Source organism: Passer montanus, unplaced genomic scaffold, assembly GCF_014805655.1.
Source record: "Passer montanus isolate IOZ18808 unplaced genomic scaffold, ASM1480565v1 scaffold148, whole genome shotgun sequence".
NCBI lineage: Eukaryota > Metazoa > Chordata > Aves > Passeriformes > Passeridae > Passer > Passer montanus.
In genome coordinates, this window is record NW_024361829.1 from 53,447 (window position 1) to 76,878 (window position 23,432).

The 23,432-nt window shown below is 42.4% G+C and overlaps 1 protein-coding gene across 8 annotated transcripts in view; it reads right to left on the reverse strand.

Annotated features, from left to right (window-relative positions):
- The window catches only part of TLK2 (tousled like kinase 2), a 42,901-nt gene that overhangs the window by 2,814 nt on the left and 16,655 nt on the right, over window positions 1–23,432 (reverse strand). For 6 of the 8 annotated variants that reach the window (XM_039701045.1, XM_039701041.1, XM_039701042.1 and 3 more), the window contains 15 exons: window positions 21,900–22,064; window positions 21,251–21,346; window positions 18,412–18,504; window positions 16,749–16,859; window positions 15,456–15,592; window positions 13,929–14,081; window positions 10,057–10,123; window positions 8,089–8,186; window positions 7,636–7,717; window positions 5,895–5,986; window positions 4,748–4,837; window positions 4,101–4,270; window positions 2,523–2,661; window positions 1,305–1,416; window positions 299–406 (listed from right to left, as the gene is read on the reverse strand). In XM_039701045.1, coding sequence (XP_039556979.1) covers window positions 299–406; window positions 1,305–1,416; window positions 2,523–2,661; window positions 4,101–4,270; window positions 4,748–4,837; window positions 5,895–5,986; window positions 7,636–7,717; window positions 8,089–8,186; window positions 10,057–10,123; window positions 13,929–14,081; window positions 15,456–15,592; window positions 16,749–16,859; window positions 18,412–18,504; window positions 21,251–21,346; window positions 21,900–22,064 — 1,713 coding nt within the window. The remainder of the gene's footprint in view (window positions 1–298; window positions 407–1,304; window positions 1,417–2,522; window positions 2,662–4,100; window positions 4,271–4,747; window positions 4,838–5,894; window positions 5,987–7,635; window positions 7,718–8,088; window positions 8,187–10,056; window positions 10,124–13,928; window positions 14,082–15,455; window positions 15,593–16,748; window positions 16,860–18,411; window positions 18,505–21,250; window positions 21,347–21,899; window positions 22,065–23,432) is intronic. The other 2 variants (XM_039701044.1, XM_039701047.1) reach the window with 2 other exon arrangements.

Consider the following 23,432-nt stretch of genomic DNA (forward strand, 5'->3'; position numbering starts at 1 on the left):
CAGTGTTCAATGCTCAGCCTGACAGCTGCACTGATCATGGAATCACAGAATGGCTTGGATTGGAAGGATGTCATAGCTCATGTCATTCCAACCTCCCTGCCGTGGGCAGGGACACCCTTCCCTAGACCAGGCTGCTCCGAGCTCCACCCAGCCTGGCCTTGAACACCTCCAAGGATGGGACATGCAAAGCCACTGATGACTGTGTGATAGGTGAGCATTAAACACAGGACTCCTGCTGGTTTTATGAAAATCAGGAGGCTGGAACTGCCTGTGCTGCCTAACCCTCAAGCAGATTTACCTTTGCTTCTGGTGTGACTACTGGTTTTGGAGGGAACTGCACCTCAGTAGCTTTCAGGATTGTGTTCTCCTGCAAAATATCCTGTTGTGACTGGTTGTGACCAAAGGGCTACCAAAAGAAAGAAAAAAGTTGTTAAAGGTTGGTGACAGGCATAAAAATCCCATAGCTCTACTGTTTATCATCACCTGACATCAGCATTTTTCCAGGCAAGCAGCCCACAACTGCTGGGAAGGTGCTGTGGATACCAGAGGACCAGGACACATTGCTCCCATGCTCAACTGAACAAAAGGGATCAAGCTGGAACATGTCTGGCTTGCCCAGCAGGGATCTTCACCTGCTTCCAGACCTTGTGGGTCTGTTACAGCATTTGTCATCCATCTGAGCTGGCAGAGATTCACGCATCTCTGTTGGGCTGGTTCCACATGTCTGACTGGCAGCACCGAGCAGCACATGTGTCAACCCCAGCTTTCACAACGCTTAGTTACCAGGGACTCCCAAAAACAAGGGCCCATGGACTCCTTTCCCTTCTCCATCCTATCTTTCCTGTTGTCATAAAGCTGACAAATGACTTTTTCCTGATCCATGCTTTTACCTTCCAAATAAGCCATCCTAAAAACTTCTAAAGTAGGTCTTTGTACCTACTTTTCACCCCCCCCAAGCACTTGCAGCCATCAAGAGCAACAAAGATTCAGGGCACAGACAAGACCAGAGCAAAAACCTCAGATGACAAATGACACACCTGTCCTGCCCAAAGCAGCCTCAATGGGAACATGCCCAGTGGAAAGAGATGTTCTGCAGAATGTCTTTTCTGCAGGAAATGCTAAAGGTGCACGACACAGCCTAGTCTATGCCCCCCACTTCCATCAGCATGCAGTCTGCCCTGGAACTGATGGCAAGGAGATAAGGGAGCACATTCTAAGTCTGTGGAGGAGGAAGCAGAAACGTGGGTTGCCCCCCAAAAGGTTTAGGAAACACCACTAAGAAAAGAAATTAAATGCCTTCTTACCTTTCTGCCATATAGACACTGGTAGAAGATGACTCCCACTGACCAGACATCAACTTTATTTGAAATCTTTGGAGGTTCTTTCCCAACCACAAAACATTCCGGTGGCAAATACCTGATTAGAAGGAAGCATTAAGAAGTTATGAGCAGCAGCTTCAAGTATTTTTGATGATTTCCTTTGGAACAGAAAATTCGGTGATAAGATACTGGCTTGGGACTCAAGGGTCCCATTTCGTTCCTGTGCATCTCTGGGCCAAGATCACCGATGCCTACTCCTTCTGGGAACAGTGATCCCAAGGACTCTCCAGAGTCTCGTGTTCTGAGCCAGTCAGCACAGTCAGTTTCTTTTCACCAGAGCACGTAAAACAAGCCCATTCTCTTTTATCTTCAGAACTCGTATTTGCTGTTGAAAGGGCTTGGCCAACAATTCCACAATGAAAAGCACACAGCCATATTTTTAGAAATACAACTTCAGATGACATGCCCTCATTAAAGACACTCAGCTTCACTCAGGGTACAGCTAGTTTAACTTTTAGGAACAAAACAAAGCTGTACAACACATAAAGGCTCAACAAATTTTCTGTTGCCCATGGTGACAGTTTGCAGCTTAGGTGACATCTAAGAGTCACACTCGGTAACACTCACCAAGGGTCTGCTCTCAGCCAAGGGTGATACAGTGACACTTGGCACAGAAGATAAAGAACTGCTGAAAACATGGCATTCAGGTGAAGCTCTGGCTATGAACAACCGTGAGATTTACATGTTTTTTGAGAGCTAGCTATGGATCTTCACCTCCTAATTTCAGAGGAATACTCTTTTCATCTCCCTGATGCACCTGAATTTCCAAATAGGTACAGTATTTCCCTTGGTCTTGCTTAAGATGCAAGACAGAGCCACTCTGGATTGTGAAAGAGCAGCCAAGCTCCACTCCAGAGCTCACTATCTCAGCAGCATATGCAGCTTTTCACCAGCCTTTTGAATATGAGCTGATTTTCAAATGCTGACCTGTTGAACAGTGAAAAGCTGCCAGCCTCAAAAGGAGCTGTGTGACAACAAAAGCAGTTTCCAGTGTGATAACAAAAGCAGTTTCCAGGGTCTCAAACCTCCGGTGTTATCAAGCTATCACAGCTATATAGCAGCACACACAAAGCTGGCACACTTCCAAATCTGTTTATACACTGTTCTTGATCTTAACTTGCAAGGGCCCCAGGCATTGCTTACCAGTAAGTACCAGCCCCCTGCGATGTCAGCTCCATGCCATCAACTGAGTTGTAGCTGTCATCATCCATGATTTTGGAAAGTCCAAAATCTGTGATTTTTATCTCTCCACATGCAGTACCATTGACTAGAAGAATGTTACCTAGACAGAGGAAGGAAACAGCCCTTAGGACACACATTTAGCAAGAATAAAATTGCATTGAGCCCTGCACTGCACAAGAACAGGGGACCTGCAGTGAACTGCACACCAGATGTTTTTACTCTCAAAACCTTGAACTTCACAGACAACTCAGGGACTACCAAGTGCTACAGCTGATCTGCTCATCTTGAATGACCTAGTGACCTCATATTGCTTGGAGCCTCCAGATCCTGAGCCCTATTAGCCAAATAAGCTTCAAGCCCAGGCTGTTTTGACCCCTCCCAAAGGTCTTGTTGGAAGGACAGGTCAAAAAGGAGGATTAAGGAGAGAAGTACACATACACAGTTATGACTCATTCTGCCCAGAGATTCTGACTTGCCCGTCTTCTAAACATGCCAGAAACTCTCTCTCCTTCCTGAGAGTGCTCCCAGTGACTTTCTAAGCTCAAAAAGGACAATTACAGCTTAGGCAAGAGTCTTTCATAAACCCATCAAGAAGTCAGATCATCACTGTTTTTCTCCAAGCCTACAATAAAGTAGCAAAACTGTGTGTGATGGCAGCAGATGAATCGCAGCTCTAGGCAGCTGCAGGCAGAGCTCAGACAACTTGAGAACAGCCAGGGAGGAAACAGGGTCACTACAACCAGTGCAACAGCACCATCTCCTGTACACATTCCTCATGCTGATGCAACAAACCACATCACATACCAGTTACACAATGCTGATGAGGTGTCACCAGTACAGGGAGAGAAGCCAGGGATAACTGCCCAAAGAGATGGATGAATTTACTGGACTAGGAAAAAAGCTATGTAGCCCATATGCATCATCCCAAAATGGAGCATTTCCATTTTCTCCCTTGTGGCTCTGCCCCAGCTGTAGAAGGAAAATATACAACACCATCTGGGGAGGACCTTCTCCCCAGCAGATGTAAGGGAATTAACTCAAAGGCAAACCTGAGCCGTCTGTGTGTCCTCAGCTTTGGGAGCTGACACACAATATGAAAAAACAAACATTTCAAAACAAAACATTTCAAAGTTAGCTTCTGCCATCAAATTCTCAGCTGGATGATTACAGAAAGAATAAGCCAGAAGAATGGAACATGAAGCACACCACTAATTGTGGGAGCCTTTATGAAGCAGTAACAAGCTCTCAACAGCAGAATATAAGCAGGACATTAAGAAAACGAACACAGACACTTGGTGGTTCAAGGTCTCATTCTTGAAAATGTTACTCCTCCTTGTTTCATGTTGCAATTCTGGCAGAAAACACCCTTTACACATTTTCCAAAGGTTTATGGTTTTTTTTTTCTTGTTGCAAGTTAGCCTTCCAAGACAGCCCTGTCTTCTTTTTGCTGTTTTGCTGTCTGAACAAAGGAAACAGCCTCCTATTACCTGTAACCCATTACATTTTCTTAGCATCCTTAAGCATGCCAGCACAGCATACCTGGTTTAAGGTCATAGTGTATGATGGGAGGTTTGATTTCATTTAAGTATTTTAAAGCATTCACAATCTGCATGATAATGGATCGTGCCTCTTTCTCCGACATCAGCTTGTGCTGTTTCAGGTAGAAGTCCAGATCATTCCCCTCACAGTATTCTAACACTGTACAAAACCTGAAAGAAAAACAGGAGTTGTTGCAATTAAGGCACCTGATAGAAACCAGAACACTTTGTTACTGCTTGTCTGTAACTCATCCATTTGGCCAATATATTACATTAAGAGTACTTCAGCCTATGAATCCCTTTCTAAAAGTAAGCTACCAGGAGCACAGGCCTCAATGCTCAACAGTACAAAGGTCAGAGATTCCCCATTAAAGACCCAGAGGCTAAAAGCTGTATCAGCTGTGGCATTTGCCCAGGGCCAAGAGCAGGATTTACCAGTAAAGCACCATATCTGACAGAATATACCACATTAGTTTGTGAGCTGAAGTCTCCAGAAAACGAGTGTCTGCTGGAAGTACACCTTCATTATCTCTGCAGCAAAGTCTAACATTGGTGTGGACACCTTCTGGACTTTCCTGAAAAGTTTTAAATACTTTGCTTTTAGTGAATTGGTCAAACCATGGGAAAGGACAGAGCAGCACAACTTACGAGTCAGTATCCAGTGAGAAGTAGTCGTATAGCTTAACTATTCGAGGGTGATCCAGTTCTTTGTGAATTCTGTACTCTCTACATGCATGTCTGAAAACAGCAAAGTCTGAGCATTAGTCATACAAGTGACTTAATTCTAATTTCTCCAGATAGTGAATCCAGACACATCACACAGTATCCAGCTTCAATCAAACCCATGCATGTTCCTCAGACAGCCTGAGACAAATCAAGTGAAGGAGGAACTGCACAGAACAGCTCTTGAGAACCACAAAATGCCAGTGCAGCTCCAGCCCTGGCAATGCTACAAAATAACTCATCTTGATTAATGGTACTGCTTGCCAAAATAGAATAGCTTCATAAATCCTTAAGAGACCCAAGACAGCTGAATACAAAAATCAGCAAGTTCTAGAAGAATTCCATGATGCTTAGCAGCCTAATTTCCAGGCTTCAAATTCAGCTTAATTTGTCCCAGTGACTTTTTGGGGAATTAAGAACACAGCTTTATCTTGGAAGTCTGATACAGAAGGCTTGGCTGTCACTCTGAAGAGTTGTCTAAGCCATGGCATTTGGGAACAAGAGCTACCAACAGCAAAAGGCTTCCAGTAAAGAATTTCTTCCTAATATTTAATTTAACCCTGCTCTCTGTCAGGCTGAAGCCATTCCTCCCTTGTCCTGTCACTCCAGGCCCTTGTACATAAGTCTCTTTTCATCTTTCTTGCAGGCTCCCTTCAGGTAGTGGAAAGGGAGCCTGCAAGATTACGATCACTTATTCTATGAAACAAAGGGAAGGGGGAGACTTCCAGAGAGCACAATTCAGGTGTGCACCTGAAAGATGGGGAGGAAAAACCATTTCCCATGGAACCGCTTGAACATTTCAGAGAGAAGCCACTTCAGCACTTTTCTCACAGAGCACTGATGCTTTAAAATGCAGAGGCACAGGGCTTATACAAAACTTTGTGTGAGTATGCACACATTTAAAACATTTCTAACCTGATCAGAACTTTTCCAAGTAGCTACTGGGATAGAAAGTGGCTTTTGAAACGTAACAGAGACAGGAAACAAAATTGGCAGCCTGTTCACAGGCACTGAATAACCAAATGCAGGAGGAATTGGGAAACATGGCTGTCTGCTTTACAAACTCACTTACTTGTGATAGTTTTCTTTCTTCTCATCCCTCCAGTTTTTATTTAACTGGTGTATTTTCACAGCTACATATCTCTGTTCTGTTAAATCAAATGCCTGCAGAGAGAAGAGCTGAAGATCAGTAGGAATCACAGGCTCAAGTTAATACTGCACAACCAGACAAGCTCTAACACCAATATCCTCACCCAGGAAATCAGCATTAAAACAGAGTGAGGGAAAAGCAAACCCACATTTTGATTTGATAAGTTGCACTAATGAATTCAAGCAACTTTGAAAACAACTGAATATTCTGCACTTTGATCTGATTTTCCCCACGGGATCTAACTTGCACTGCATTGATTTTGGCGTTTTATTACCACAGTTACAAAAGGATCAGAAAGACCAAATTACCAAATATAGACAGTTTTTATACTGGGAAAGACCCTGCTATTATTCCCCCAAGTCCAAAATTCATTTTCTACACTTGGATTAATACAACACAACAAACAAAATACAGAAGATTTTTCAATGCTTTGTTTCACACTGGTAGCACAGCTCTCCAACTTAGAGCATAACATTTCAGCACATATAAAAGCTGGAGAATTCAAGAATTTAGCAGAGCTGTGTGATCTTGTGCTTTATCCTTCCTTCCACTTCTTTATTATTTAAACAGTCCTTAATAAATGGACCTCTAAAAATGCACTCACAGAGCAATGCAGAAATCTTCTACCTTGCCTGAGAGCAGCAACAATAACATGATTTCCAGGACAGAACAAAATGCTGTGGTAAGCAAACAGGCATAATGTGTATTCATCTCAAAAGTTGTCTACTTAATTCCTAATGCTTAATAGATTGGCCAAGAGGAAGGGCTAAGCAGTTCTTTGTTTTAATAACAGTTACAACTCTTAAGAGCAGGCAGGTAGGAAACATTCATGCCCTCTTGCTTTCATCTGCAGAGCCAAAACTTACTGCTTAGTCAGCAAAGCAGTTCAAAGTTCTTACACACAGCTCACACTTCCCCCCCACCATCTGAGCAGTCTAGACTCCTTAGTTTAGGTTCCTATTGTTGTGCTACATCAAAACAAAGCACCACAAAGTTTCCAATATTTGCACTGGCACAATTATTTCCATTCTAGCCAAATTCAATATGAATTCTAAACTGCTGAGTACAAATGGGGAATACTGAGAACTGGAATAGGTCTGAGTGTAATAGTCAAATAACAAGCACCAAAGTATCCCAGATCTTGGCTGTTAAGTGTGTTGACACCAGGAATCCTCAGCTCTAAGGAATTCCCAAAACTACATACACACACACACACACTGCCCCCAGTCTGCCATTTCAGAGGGTAAAATGAAGGCACAAGAGCCTTATACCCTCAGGAAGTACAGGCTTTGCTTTTATTATTGGAGTTATTTTCACTTTTTTACAGAGATGTTCAGACTTGCTGTGCCATCTCAGTAAGGCTTAGCCACTGCAGGTATTTGTGCGTAGAATTTGAATAAACAAGTGGTTTTCTTCTCTGTCCTAACAAAAATTGAAGACTCGGTGTAACACTTTTTGACGCATGTTTGAAGGAAACTTGACCCCTGAGGACAAGGCCAGCACCTGGAAAATCTCAGCTCTGATGAGATGTCTAATACAAGCCAGATGCACCATGACCTTTGTATTCCTTTCTTCCCTCCATAACTCAAACATTGAGAAAACAAGTGTAAAAACTCTGCTTCCTGCAGATCTAGATTACACCAGATTGCCACTTCCAAGTTACCTTATATACTTCACTGAAGCCACCTCTACCCAGAAGATGTAGCAACAAATATCTATCATTTAGCGTTGGATGGTCTTTAAATCTGGTAAGAAAGACACAGTTTAAGAAGACAGAAATAATGACCTCCTCTGCACAATAAATTACAGCTACTGCACATCTAAGAAATGACGTTGTCACTTTTAGAGAAATATAATTGTGTTAATGACTGACAAATTTGATGCTATTTGATCAGTCTGCACCAATTAAAGACTATTTAAGGGCACCTTGATGAACGTGGAAGCCTGTCTTACATGAACTTCAAGCTATACCTGTACCACCCCACAATCGAGTGACTATTGAGTTATAACATCAATTTAAAAAGGATTAAGTAAAAGATTATTAAAATATTGTTTCTCGTTATGAAGAAAATAAAAAAATACTTTAAGTTCTTACCCCTGAATTCCATGTACTTACTGTGAATTATCTTCATTGTGTATCCTTTTCAATTCCCTGATGTGCAGATTTCTAACCCTCTCTAGCCGTTCCAGTTCTGCCTGGATCTCAGCTTCTTCCTGCACAAGGAAAAACCAAAAAGAAAACACAACACTCTGTAAGGTACTGCAGGCAGCGTTTCCACCTGACTTATGGAAACACAAATGCAATTCCATTTCTGAAGAGGTTACTGGCATAAAACTTGTCTGGGAGATCAGAGAGATGTTCAGAGTTAATTTGCAGTCATGTGGCAAGTAACAGGAATGAAAACTGACTGGGCAGTTCTGTTCACACCTACACAGACAGGAGGAGACATATCTTTACACCTCCTTGTTTATACTGTTTACAGTATTTTCTGCAATGAAGAAGCCTTGTTGCTGTGGTCTCACTCTTTCCCTGAATAAGTGCCATGCAGCTGTTTTTGAAGGAATTTCAATTCTGGTGGAACAAGAGAAAGAAGACAGCCCTCAGCAGTAAGAACAGGGATGTCATGATGACATATGGGATGGGGCAGCATCTGGACAGGGTGGGAAGTGTGGGAGAATGACATTGTATTCTACTAGTGGTAACTGCTCAAACAGGTCAGAGGGTTGCTCAAGGCCACGCGGAAGTTCTGACATAGTGTTTGTCTAGCTGGAAGTGCTGGTGCCCTCCAAAATGACATGAGAATTCACATCACTGTGGCCAGGGCTGCAAACCTCAATTCAAACGTGCTCCCTGAACAGTACAATTTGTGTATGTGACTCAGGGGACACTGTTACCCATCTGTCTTGTGACTCCACTCCTTCCCTTTCCAACTGGTTCTATTTTTAGACATAAAGAATGAGGCAGTTTCCAAAAGTGGAGAAGGATAAGCACAGCTTCAGACAATGCCGCGATCCCAACACGTTACTTCACTTTCTATTAAGGTTGATTTCGAGATGGATTCCTCCATTCCAGGGTGGCAATGTTATGCCAGGATAGGTGGACCTGCAGTTAATCCCCTGAAGCAATATGGGACCTGTAGAGCCAGCATGTCAGCAGCATTCTCCTGCCTGTGTCATTTCTCTTTGTTTACAGGTCAATAAAACATAATGGGCAGACTGCCAGCAGATTCTGGGTGTGCAGTAACTTTCCCTTCCACAGAAAATAACAAGAAGTACAGATACATTTATGAGGCCTTGCATTCAGCTTGTGTGCCAAGGTGACAGGAAAAAAACTAAACACAGAGCTCGAGCACCACCTGAGAAAGGAAGGGGTGCTCCAGCAAGACATTTTCTTCTTCTTTGGTTCATTTCTAAAAGAAAACACCTTGGCCTCAGCAAAGATCACACCTAACCAGGAAATGGCAGAAGACATCTTTTCTCCCCAGTATTTAATCTGTTGAAGTGTCCCGGAAAACTTATTTATAGGTCACTGCAATCACTTTCAAGGTAACCAACAGCTTATCTAAATATAACCTTACTTGCAGGTACAGTTCCTACTGAGTCCAAGGTATTTGAGAACAAATATGCATTGCCACTGCCTGAACAGGACTAGTTTGCAACAGCCCAAGAAATTTTATTGGAGTGATAACATTGGTTACTCAATATTGCAAAGAACTGAAAAAGTCAATGACTTGCATTTTTTTTTGTGTGTTTTTACAATTTTCTTCCCTTGGTCCATTCCTTATTGTTCCCTCATGTTACACACATTCAGAGTTGACCACCAGGCAGGTCACAGTGACAGAAGAGGTATCAAAAAAGTAGAATTTCTGCATGAAATCCTAACTGTAAGGACAGAGAAAGCTATTTATTGAAGCAAAGAACATCTGTGAATATCACCGCCCCAAAAAAACTATTACAAAATTCTGGCTATCCCTTTTAAGTGAAAAACCCTCTTGATTATCAAACGAGTAGTGACCTCTACAGAGAAATGCTCTTGTGTCCACAGAATACTGCACAAAATGCCTTTGCTGCAACTAGTTCTTACCTTTTTAAGATGACCTAGTCGGAGCTTGAAGATTTCCTCCTGTTCATGGTATTCTGCTAATGTTAACCTGCATGAAAAAGGAAGACTCAACATATTAGGTTTCCAAACATAAAGTGAACGACCTGCAGAATGCACAATGCCAGTGGAGTAACAAATCCACAGAGTAGATCAACCACCAGCACAAAAATTTTTAGGTAAACTCTGCAACCTATATTTTTAAATAATCAGTCTAAAGGAGAACACAACCTTAAACCTCAACAATATCCATTAACTTCCAATTCAAGTACCTAAATAAGACCTATCTAGGCTACTGACTGACTTTTAAAGAAGACAGCTAAACCATAATCTAAAAATAGAAAAGTGAAGCTCAAATATTCCACATCTTATTTTTCCATGTAAAGTTTGCTTTACTGACTCATTTTCAAATTTTTCTTTGTAATAAAAGCTGGATAATTCAATCCAGCATTCACTCTGAGACTAGAAGCACACCTGGCCACACAGCCACGTGTGCTTCTAGTCTCAGAGCAATGACCTGGAATTCAGAGCTTTTTCCTGTTTCAGGTTCTGCCAAGCAGCTTCCAGGGAAACCTTTGGAAATCTATTTTATCATATTTTTGACCTCACATGTAGTTAGGAGAAGCAATGGGATAAGGGGAATAATCCCTATTTTATTGATAGTAAATGATGTGCAAAGTTTCTGCTCTAGGTGGTTGGTCAAAAGAAGTTTCATAATGTTTTCAACCTCTCTTCCATGCCAAGCATGCTATGTAGGACAAAGCAAAGCCTTACACTAAGTGACAGAGCCCATCACTAGCAAAATGCAATGACATGCTGAGGTCTTTAGGACTAGAAAAATGAATCACTATATTAATTGTCTCATTACTACCATCAAGGAATTGGTAAAAGTATCACATGTGAACATAAAGCTATGACATGCTTATCAATTGCACCTGCTCACTTTGTAAACAAGACCTGCATATGACAGCATACAAATATATTCTCTTAAACCTAAACTGAGTTCAAAGCATATCTCAGGAGGATTTATGCAACAGCAATTATGCTCTACACAGTGCTTTCACACAAGGTTAGTGCAGGAGGCCTCCAGAGCATCAACACCTCAACTTCCTTCAAGGGGGGACCGAGTCCTGTGTCTGTGCAGGGAGACCTTACTCAGTAAATGAAGAGGAGAGAGCATTCAGCTCATCAAGTGCTCATCTTGAAATGTTCCAACTTCCTTCTGTTGCTAATGCAGAGAGTCCAGGTACTTAAAACAAGTCCTAAAGCAGTTGTCACCTGATAAATTTAATGAAAAACTCATAGGCCAAGTTCCCTATGAAAGAATCTTGAGCAGAAGGAACTGCTTCTTACAAATTAAAGATATATAAAAAACAAAGTCAGTACCAAAGATGGTCACATGTTGTCTCATTTCTTATAAAACTGCTGACAGCCCTGAGGATCCTTGGGAGATCCCCCCCACCCCAGCTCAGAATATTCTGTGATTCTAATTCATGCACATAGTGTGAATTTTAATTAGATTCACATAATCTAAAAGACCATCCCAAGAGTTTAGGTCTCTGTGATTTTGCGATTCTTTGGTTGCTGTTGCTGTATAAGGAACAAAGAGTAAACTGAATAAACCAGCAACAAGGTTTGCACATATGTTTGTGCACAAATAACAAACACCATCAGTCTACTCATTAGGGCAGAGATGTAACGAGCACCACCAGGCTAACAATGCCCAAAATAGCTGTCTGTCACAGCAACCATCACAAAAATCAAGGGGGCTCTGAGACAAACACCGCCCTGTTTCACAGAAACATGCTAGAAACATCTCTAGCACAGCTGAAGGCTGCCCTAATGAATCTCAACCAGCACCAGCAGAATAATCCTCCTGAATGAAACCTCTTTTTCTCATTCACAGGCTAGAAAACTCATTTTGGGAGAGCTTGTGTTTAAATTTGCATCTCAGAACCTTCCTATCCTTTTTAAGACACAGCAGCAGCCATAAACCAGAGAGGAACCAAAAATCAAAATGGAACTTGGCTGTCTGCTTCTCATTCGACTTTTAGAAACATTTATATTTAAATTGCCTAAAAAATCAGCCTCTGTAAGACTTCCACAATGAAAAGCCTCTCTCCAGAGGTCATAAAATTTTGTTCCTGATACACAATGGTCCAACAAATGCACTTACTGGATAACTAATGATTATGCAAGTTGTCAGTCAGTCCAGTTGCTACCTCTGATTTGCAAAAATCCCAGTGTTTTTACATAAGTTACAACACTCCACATGAACCATATCCATACCCTGGGCAAGCAGTTTTTATCAAGTACATGACAAGAAGCTTTTCTAAACCACAAAAATATCACCCTAAAATATATCAGTGAAGAATGATAAACCAGTAAGAAACAGAGAAAAAGTCTTGGGAGCGCAAGAGGCTTCCTAGCAGAGCATGGTAAAGGTGGATTATGCCAAGGCAGGCTCACAGCACAACCAGAAGCATCACAGACATGGCCAGGATTCCCAGGGCATACCAGGACCTGTGCTGCCATGTCTCCAGAATAAGCCACGCTACAGCTGCACCAGACTGCTGGAGAAAAAGAAGCCCACAAAAATGGGGAAAGCTCATCCTGCCCTTTGGAAGTGAAAGGTCACCACAGTGAATAGCAGTATTTCAAAATATCAATGTACAGACATGCCATTTGCTTCTCCCAGCTCAAACCTGGCAATAAAAAGGATGACTTTAAAGTTTTATTTAATTATTTTCAGACTCCCTTGGCCAGAATGAGGGGGAAATGTCTCCAACCAACTTAGTTATTTGCAGAAAGCACACAGTACTCTCCAACACAATCCACCTGATCTGCAGGCACCTGTATCCCCCTCAGGAGGCACAGCCCTGGAGGTGAAGGCACCCTGAATACCAGGATTCACACAGCCTTGTGCCATCTCTGCTGAGATTGTGAAGGCAGTGGGAGCTTTTGCTTTCACATGTCCTTTTAAAGATTAAGACCAAGAATTCAAAGGGCTTCTGGAACTTTGAGTTCAAGTCAAGTCCAGGAGATTTAATAATGAAAAAGGAAAAGTGTCAATGAGGGTTATGGTATTAGCCTACAGCAATAAAATGAAGTCTTATAAAGGGAACTAGGAGAAGGCAGGGCTAAGTCTCTGACTAAATCCAACTCACAAAAGCTTCTGAAAAAATAATGTTCTAAATTTATTTCAAGCCCCAGCTTTACTCTAGAAGAATATCAAGTCTCTTAGAGCATCAGTAACTTCAGAAGAGGCAGGGAAAAAAACCACATAAGAAGAGTAGCACTTCCACCATTTCCCTGAGTCATGTATGTGTGAAGAACTGTTTTGGAGAACAGGGCAACGCTCAATGCATGGTCTCTACAGAGAGCATCTTATTGCTTCAGTATCCCAAATGAATTGTTTCAAAACTCTTAACTCAGAATTCTCCACCGTAAATATATAAAACACAAGGCTTCTAAATGTGTACAATTTTGTTTTCCTTAATAAAAACCACCATGTATACCCTGATACTGATATCAATTCTGAACTTACAACACTAAAGTCAGAGCCTACTTTTCAAACCTGATCACAACAGAATACTGAAAAAATTACTGGACTCATAAAAAATATAAAGTTAAGCTCATACAAAGTCTGGACTCAGCAATGATCCGTATTTTACTTCAATGAAAACTACTTAGAACTGGAGTAAGATGTTGCTGAATGCCAGGCTAATTCCACAACATTCATTTCTGCATGGAGTGAAGCCTGGAGGCAAGGGCAAGCTTCCATTTCCCAGGAGATATCTTGTGCTCTAATCAAAGCATGTGGCTTTGCCATGCACCAAGAAGGCCACAGAACCTACGTTTCATTTTCTGCTCCGTTAGTCTTGCTCTTGCGCTGCTTCTGCTCGGTGCTTGCTGGAGGGGTCTGGCCCATCGCGGGTGGCTTCCGCTTTGCTAACATTTTTCGTTGTCTTTCTATTTCTTCCCGCTGGGAATTTATCCTTTCCTGCTGCCTGAAAAGCAGAGAGGAGAAAAAACGTAACAGATAATTCAGGGTGTGCACTTGGTTGTCTTCAGCATCTGTTCTTACTAGATTGGACCCATGAATTTCCAATCAGTTGCACTTTTAAGATTTATAACAAAATACTTTTGTACAGAAAAGGGAGATGTGCCAAATATGACGAGTCAGACTTTTAAAGGTATTTTTACGTAAAATGGGATTCTTTTCCTGGCTCACATAAACATTCCAGTAAGTGAAAGGCTTAATTCATGCAGAGGACATCCAAAGGAGTTGCTAACCCCATGGAAACCTAGGATCCATGGCAAGTCACTAACCTTCCACACACTTTTTCCTAAAAGCCTCTGTTCAGCATCTCAGATTTTCCTGTTAAAACTACTCCTGAAGTCTGGCACTGTCTGAGAAAGTATCCTTACACTTCAAAAGTACAGCTAAGCTATCCTAAATTCTCTGGAATGTAACCAACATAATTTCCGATTTCACTAAGGAACTGTCTCTCCTCCAAGATAAAAAGATTATCTCAAACATTTTACAGTGATAAGAGCACTCTTGAAATTTCAAGTCTAAATGACCTAAGCATTTGTTTACTTATTTCCCTTTTAAAAAGGGACTGACACTGCAGCTAAGTATTCCACAAGTATTTTTTTCTAGAACTTCCAGCATAAACGAAGGAAGAATTATAAAGTCCTTGATCTGTGCCTAACAAGAGCTGCACCTCCCTATCAGAGTACAGAGAAGTGGTGTGATTTTAAAGGATCACACATAACTCTCTAGTGCAATTAATTTGCCAAGTCCTACTTAAAGGTCTAGGCCAGGTGGGAATTGACTAGATATTTCCATTAACATCCTGCATAAAGGGTCTCTGATCTTAATTTCCAGGTTTCTGCAGCCCCTTTGATCACTGTTACCAGAAGGCACAACAAGTTAAATAGTATGGATTTTCTCTTTCAAGCTTCTATACTTTCTACTTAAGGAGGGGAAAAAAAAGTGCAAGCTAATTAGCCTTCTTTGACTAATATATGCAACGATGCAAATCAAATTACTGACTCACAATATATGTGAGATTTTGGTCCACCCCAAGCACTACACAGCTGGGTGGGTGTACTGAGGATTCCTGACAGGCAGTAACAGTTGGCCCAAAGGCCAACTCAAACCATTTCATTCCAGTTCAAGTCTCTGGAAGTTTCAGTGGAAATGGGTTTCTCACTTCAGTGTGAAAAAGTTCCCCACTGTCAGGAGTTCCTATCTGATCCTTCCATGCATCAGTCACACCATTCTCACATTCTGACATGCAAGACATCACACACAACTGCTAGGTTTTTTTTCCATTTCTGCCTCTGAAGTCAAAGACAATCCTGTTTGTCCTCACTTGATGAGGTTCTGGAAGGCATAGCCATCTGTCCACTGCTCGGTGAAGGATGCGCCGTGCCGCACTGTGGTGAAATGCCCCAGCCTCAATCGATCCTGCATGCTCTTATCTCGGCATGCCATCTTCTCCTGCTTTGACTGAAAGCAAAAGAAAGCCACGTAAAAATACAAACCATACATTACTAGCTAAGGGCTGTGTTGCATTATAAATCACCACCAATTCCTTCCACTTTCTATTATTTCAGTTCTGATTATCTGAAACCCAGCTGAATATCACCGATTATTGCTGTGGAATATCAAATTATTGCTGGGGCTTCACACTGGTCTGGCAGGCATTTGTTCACCTCCATCATGACATTTCAGCCTCACTCTTCCTTCCTGATGACTACCTGGGCAGCTCACCCATCCTATGATCAGCTGAGATCAGCCTGGCAGTAGGATTAAAGCTGTCTCTTTGTATCAGTAGCTCAGACAGACTGCAGGCCCAGCTCCGACCAGGCCCTTATTCAGGAGATGAAGAAACAAAATGTACCTTGAATCACTATTAAGACTAAGATACAGTGATCAGCCAGCTCAGTCCTAGTCTTCCACATGTCCAGAAGTGACACAGTCTCAGCTAGGTCACCAGTCTGGAGAGGGGAGCCCTGCTCAGCCAAGAACAATCAGCTCTGTGACAAAATCAACTCAAACAGACTGCATGTCCCAGCCAGCACCCGGGTAGTTTTGCCCATCCAGTACCCACAAACAATAGGTATAACTGGCCAACAGGTGAAAGAGCAAACAAACCCTCACACTGTTTAACCATCAGGAAAGCTGGAAATCTTTCCATGATGAGCCAGGCTGGATGCTGGTGAACCTGGCACTGTCCCCAGTGTGTTTTTAGTGTTACACAAATCAACGATCTCCAACTTTGCCATTTGAAAGGTCTAAATCGCCTGCCCATGTCCCAGAGCATATCTGCAATTCCAATGCACAATGGGACACTTCTCCAGCATTCCCAGAGCTGCACAGTATTGCTTTTCAAGTGTATGGGTTTCCAAATCAAGCAATGCCTGCTGCATTTAGAGTGCTTTCATTTAAGCAAGAGATCACTCTGTCACTGTGGAAAGTGACCAGATCTGAACATTGTGAACCACTTCAGTCTTTGGATTACATTCCCATTTGCAGGGAAGTAATTCAAGACAGAATTCCAGTTATCTTCTATCACTGAAGCAAAAGGAGCAGGTTTTTACTGCTAAGAAGACAGATGTTTTCAAGGACATGAACTGTGGCCGCAGAGATGTCCCCTGCTCACCTTTTCTATAAGAAGCTTCTTGCTCATCGTTACACATCGATTCAACCGCTCCTTGTACTTCTCCAGCATCTTTTGCTGCTCATCTATCTGCCGTCTCAAATCACAGTTGGCCTAAAAATGAACAGAGAACAAAGCCTGAGACTTCAAACCACTCAGAAGAGCTAAACTAAGCATCACTTAGGAAGAAGTTTCTCCAGTGAGCCACGTAGCTCAGATTGATGTCAGCAAACCAGCAGGATAAAAGAACAGGTTTTGTTTAGCAAAACATCCAAGACAAACTCTTAAGTTTTTAACTCACACCTTAACAGCCCTCTAGAAGAGGGAAGTTCTGTTATCCTGGTTTACACATAAGGAACTAGGGTACAAAGAGACTGAAGATAAGCAAAAGTATTGTATTTTTTTTCTTGTTAAGCATTTAAGACCTTGCCACAGCTACAAAGTCTCAAAATAGCTTAGTCATTGCTGGACTATCCTCCCACTTTAGCCACAATATTAACAGAGTAAAAGGATGGGGGAACTCTGTATTTTCAGGTAAATTCTTGAGTCACTTTCCATCAGTCCTTCTACACAGACTGCTCCCAGTGGCAGCTGCTGTTTCACACCACCACAGTATGCAGCAGGACTGTACATGCAACCACTTTTATTAACAGAGTTAAATTTAACCACTTCCCTTCCAACCAGTAGTCTGGTAAAAGCAAAAATAATAATTTTAAAAAAACCAACTATTTCCTGCCTCATGGATTGTTTCCCACAAGCACACATGTGCTCCATGTCTCCAATGAGCTTGACTGAGCTCTTTCAGGTGCTGAGACCAGACACACAAAGCCTTTCCTCTACTCCCTTTAATGTGCTTTCTAATGCTTTCCAACACTTTACAAGTGCCTCTCCCAGCTGATGAAAGCTAAGTCAATTCGAACTTCTCCATTAAAACAAGATCGTCGATTTAAAGGTATTTATCTTTTACTGAAAAATACTAATGGGTTAAGAACTTTATTCTTTTGGTTTGGCCAAAGGATATTCTCATCTCTATACATGTCTGATTCTCCTCAATGAGCATTTGAGAACACTGCTTCCCAGGCTACTGAGAGGCTGGTGAACATGCTGCCAAACAGAAGGCAGAGTCAGCTCCTCAGGACTTCGAAGAGGGGAGTAACTGGCTGGAGGGAAAAGGGAGTCACCAGTCACCATCCCTGGAAGTGTTCAAAAAACAAGCAGATGTGGCACTTGAGGACATGGTTTTATGAGAACATGGTGGCAGTGCTACACTGATGGTTGGACTTGGTGAGCTTCAAAGTCTTTTCCAACCTTAATGATTCCATGATTCTGTGCATTCTGCAGAGAAGCCTGTTAGGTTAACCAGCAAAATACACAAGTGTGCAACAGATCAAAGGAAGGCCAACACTGCTGAGGACACAAACAACTGAGCTACAACAACTCTGCATTGTACATCCCCAGATTCTGCTTAGGTTCAAGCAGGCCCAAACAGTGTCCCCAGGCCAGACAATTATCCTGCTGGTAAGGGATTATTGGATTTGTTTTACCTTGCAAGTGTTGGTTCTACACCTGGTATAAAAGCCCCTGCTCTGCAGCCTGGCTGGGACAAGCATTCTAAGCACCTTTAAATAGCAGCATTTAGAAGAGTTGCCCCACCTTAAATACTTACTCTTAATAAGTCATCTATCCTCCCCTCCTTCTTCTCCAAGTCAGAGTTCTTACTGTTTTCTAGTGCAGATATTTTTTCCATTGTGAGGTCAGACTGTAGGGAAAAATCACCATAAACCATGTTTAAGACAAATGGATAATGTTTCAACAGTCAGCACTAAAGTCCCAGTGTAACCCCCTGCATCCTGACATTCAGGGGAAGAACGTTCTCCATTATTAATTTTGTTGTTGCATGGTGGGCTCCTCCAGCACAGGAGGTGCAGTCAGCCAGCACAGAGCTCTGAAGAGCACAAACTGGTAACTCTCAACAGCCTAAAATATTCTCTGTGTCCTGTGAATTTTACATTTATAGCTGAGTTTTGCACACTCTTTGGTGGTCTCTATGCAGGAGAGCTTGCACAGAAAAAAGGCTTAAGAAAAAAACCCACACCAAATCCCAGTCCTTAACTGGAATATCAAATTTATGTTCTTTCATGAGCACACACAACCATCAGCAGACAAAGACAAGACCTGTGGGCTCTAAAGTGGTCCTGACAGAAAACACAGTATTCATCTTAAAATACAGTAACAGACTGACAGCAAGAATATTGGGCACAAGCTTTTATTTCTGATAAACTGATGTATTAGTAACCAATGGGGACAGGAGCTTTATAGCTCTTGAGTGAAAACTATCTGCAAAGTTTTATGGGATGTAGAACATCTCAAATACCTTCAGTGAAGCAATGAAGTGAGAGTTATACCTAAGAACAGAAGAGACACACTATATTCAGCACTCCAATTAAAGGGTGGCAAAGGGGAAGGAGTCAGTATGTACCTGAACACAGAATCTAAAACAGCCAAGTCAACACAGAGGAAACTCTCCAGGACTGTACACACAGATTTCACATTTGTGTTAGCAGGCACCTATTCCATTTCTGAGAAGAGATTGCAGAAGCTTACCTGTGGAGTTGTTATATAACAACTATTCTCCAAATTTCAAGCTTGCCTGGAAGCCAACACCATGGAGTAAGAGACAAACTTGGCTAAGTGTTGCTTCTCAACATATGCCCAAGTATAGAAAAGCTCAAACAGAGCTCCTGCCAGCATGGCATATCAAGCAAGATGGGTCTAAAATCCCAAGAGCCAAAGAGGTCTGACTCAACTTGGTGCATGCTTCCTTGCCTGCAGGAAAAGCTTTGCCATGGGAGGCACCATGCAGGATGTCTGTGCAGAACCTGGTGCAGCTGGTGGCCAAACAGCAGAAAGTTTCTGTAGTAAGTGACTATTATTTCACTTCGGCAAGTGCACAGACATGCTTGCCCCATGTCAGATGAAGTCACAATACACACCCTTACATGTGACTTCACCCCAAGTCACCTCAGAGCACTCGGGCCCCAGCACTAACTGAAAACGCTGAGGAAATCATGCTGATTTGTTTCTGGCACTGCCGCAAGTGATTCAAGCTGGGAATCACTGAAGTGTATCTATTTTTTAACTCTATGAACTCCTAACAGGCTTGGGAGGGAAAAACCAAGAATGCGTACAAGACCTCATCACGCCACCGAACATCTTCCTAGATTCTTTCCTGCACATATATGCCCCACCTAGACCTCTGGGGAATATCATGAAACTCAACACTGGCAGAAAGCTTGTTTAGATAATGTCTTGTAAGAACACAGAACTTGTGAGTGTGTTAAACACAGAAGAAAATAAAAACCTTTTGTATTTTCCTCCAGGCAGGACCACTGTTTTAAGCACAGGTGTTTGGACAGCAAAGATTGATATAATCTCTGGCAGGTTCTCGAGTTGTGGCATCATTCTCACACACAGACCTCTCCACGCACTGCCAGGAAACAAGGATCTTCCCAAACCAATATTTTAACATTACAGACAAGAAATGTGACCCTAGTGGCAAAACAGAGCCCAGACTCGAGCCAAGTGAGTACCCCCAGGTGGAGGACTGCTGTCCTTGAACAGAGAACTTGTACAACCTGCACGGTTAATGGAGAATGGACCTTCCCAGCAACAAAATAATCTCTGACACAGACTGGTGTGAGGAAATAATTGTTTAAAAATTGCTCAAGGGAAGACACAGAGAGATCTGAGATGAAAATCCAAGACTAAAAGCAGGCTTGGAGAAGAGATAAACCAAGTGCATTGCAGATAGAGCTGGGCATCCTGGTAAGCAACAGGAGACGACACAGCTAAAAGAATCTCAGTAATTTAAAAGGTACCAAAAAGATAGCAGGGGAGCCAGAATAGCTACTCCTCTTCTTGACTCCACGTCAGTGAAGTTGCTGGGAAGCACTTTCAGATATACACCATGTTCCATCCTGACAGGACAACTATTCCATGAGTGGACTCTGCGGAGGTCAAAGAGCTGCCAGTAAGACTGTGGCGATCTGTACTGTAAGCAACATGACCATGACCCAGTGCCTGAACAGACCAAGCGCCTGAACAGAGACATTCACAACTATCACTCAGGTTTCCTTCTCACCTTCACTTCCAGAGAGAGGAAGAACATTGAGGATACAACAGAGCAGAAACAGACAGAGCTGAGGTGTTCCTCTCCCAAGCACAGTCACACACAGCTGACAAACTGCCCACAGCACTGACACAGAAAAGCCTCAGTAGCAGACTGGACAAACTCCAGCAGCAGCAACTGAAAACGTTCTTTACAGGATGAGGAACAAAGCTCAGAACAATTAACTGCATTCAGTAGTTACAGATGGAGTTGGGAATACTGGTTCTTCTCACTGGAAACATCAAGTCCACTACCAGCAGCACCCTCTAGCACAGCAGACAAGCTGCATCAAGCTTCAACCTCACATCCAAGAGCTATGTTGTCTAGTGAGCTATACCTGTGACTGTTTGTGCTGGATGGAAATCTGTTTTTGGGAGGTGCAGGAATGCTCAGTGTTCCCTGATCCGGTAGAAGATGGGCTGCCTTGCTGGGCCTGTAAAAGAAAGTTGTGTATTGTTACATGTCCCTCAGCACGACCAGCAGTGCCTGTGCAGATATATTTATCTCCACACTGGAGCTGCAGTCTGGCCTGCACCACACTTTCATGTTTAAGGATGCTTTAGAGATACAGTTCACTAAAAGCAGAGTCAGTTTCTTCCAAGAAGCCTGGTCCAACCTGCTGAAGACAAAGCTTTTAAAAGCCTGATATAATTCATAGCAGCTGAGATTAAGCAAGGCTAAACCAAACACTTCTCGCAACAAGACTATACTTCAATCCTCTGGTTTTCTGCATCTATCACATTATCCCCTCAGATGAAATCATTTTGATCTAGGCAAGATTTTGAGCTGTTAACTTAAAACTCACGCCAATTTTTTAAACAAGCAAAGCCTGGGACCTAGAACTCTTCACAAGGAAGATGAACTTACCAGAGGTGACAGACTGGGGTCTGCAAAAATGAGGCTGCACTTGGGCAGAAAAGCCTTAAATTCCCCATCTCTTAACTAGACACATGCCTTAGGATTCAAATCTTTTCGGAGCTGCTCACCGAGACAAAAGTAAAACAGAGGCCACCTCCCCTCTGTGCCAGCTGCTCATTCTCTAGCCGCTGCTTCAGCATCACCGACATCAGCGTTGGCAGAGCAGAGTGTTCCTCCTGCGGCTCCTTGGCTGCGCTGCCGTCTACCCCATACAGCGGCTGCTCCACTCGCCGCTGCAACACAGTCAAAAAACAGACAATGAACTACTTTTTTTTTTTTTAATTAAAAGAAGCGATTCTCTGACTCTGCCAAAACTGTTGTCAGCGAAGCAGCAGCTCAGGAATGAGCAGGCAGCATGGTGAGGATCTGATAACTCACACAGGACTCCTGCAGTCATAGTTGCAATGGCAGGCAGCAACAAGGAAATGAAGTTAACAATTGAAAAAAACTCTAACAAATGAACACAGGACAGACTTCCTTTTGAGTTAACACATCCTCTTCCTTTGCAAATACATGTGCTTCAGAGCCAGTGGAGACTGACTGATTACAGGTCCAAAAATCTACATTGGGATTGTGGTCAATGCATTCACAATTATAATTTTTTATGTTTCTTAAGGACTCATTTTCAAACAGCCAATTTCATGATACATTGCTATTCTGGCAAAGCAAACTGAGTCAGAAGTGCTAAATGTCAGCAACCTAACCATGTCTAGGACCCAGACATCAGGGTATGCTCACTTCTATCATTACAGCTGGGGCCCATCTCTTGCAAGGTAAGCGAAGTACTAATTCATTACCAAAATCCTTTGAAGGTTCATTATACCTCTTAAGGGCCAGCTCCTTTCTCCTGTAGTAGATTAGTTTTCCAACTGTGGTAAAGGAACTGAGTTTAACAAGAAGAATCATCTGAGCTACACTGATCACAGCACACAGCATCTCAATGCCCTGGCTTCCAAAGCCACACCATCACTACTAAGACTTGGCAATCTGGGTAATAATCACGCAAGTCCTTCCAAGCTGTAACTCCAGGCCAGGCAAACGCCTCCAAGAAAGCAAACAGTCAGGTCAGGCTTCAGTTTTTCTTAAAAACCTAAATTGCAACCTGTTTTCCGGTTAACATTACCAATTCCTAGTGTGCATTTCCTTCCCCAAAAGAATGCTTGTGCCTGACAGTGGCCTCACAAGAGTCTCAAGACCTGCAGATCATTCTAATCAAATGAGAAGTGAGGCAATTCAAATCAGCCAAGAGATTTGAAGAGAAGTAGTTACATCCTGAGGCCATTACAATTCCTCTGCAAGTTTTGATTGCAGAAATTTTCCAGTACAGTACATATAAATTCATATCTGGAGGAGGTTTGTATCATGTGAAAGACATTTTAACACTCTGCTTCCTTCCAAGATCATTACTAACACCTGTAATGGGTAAGACACTCAGCATGCTCCAATTTTCACTCATTCCCCCATTTTTCTGGGGATTAGATCAAACTGTTGACATGCAGTTTGTAAGAAGAGGACAGATCTTGCAAAGGCCCAGAATAGTTTGTTATGAATAAGCAAACATCACAGGTTTAGCTGCAAGAGCAAAGAACAGCAGATAAGCA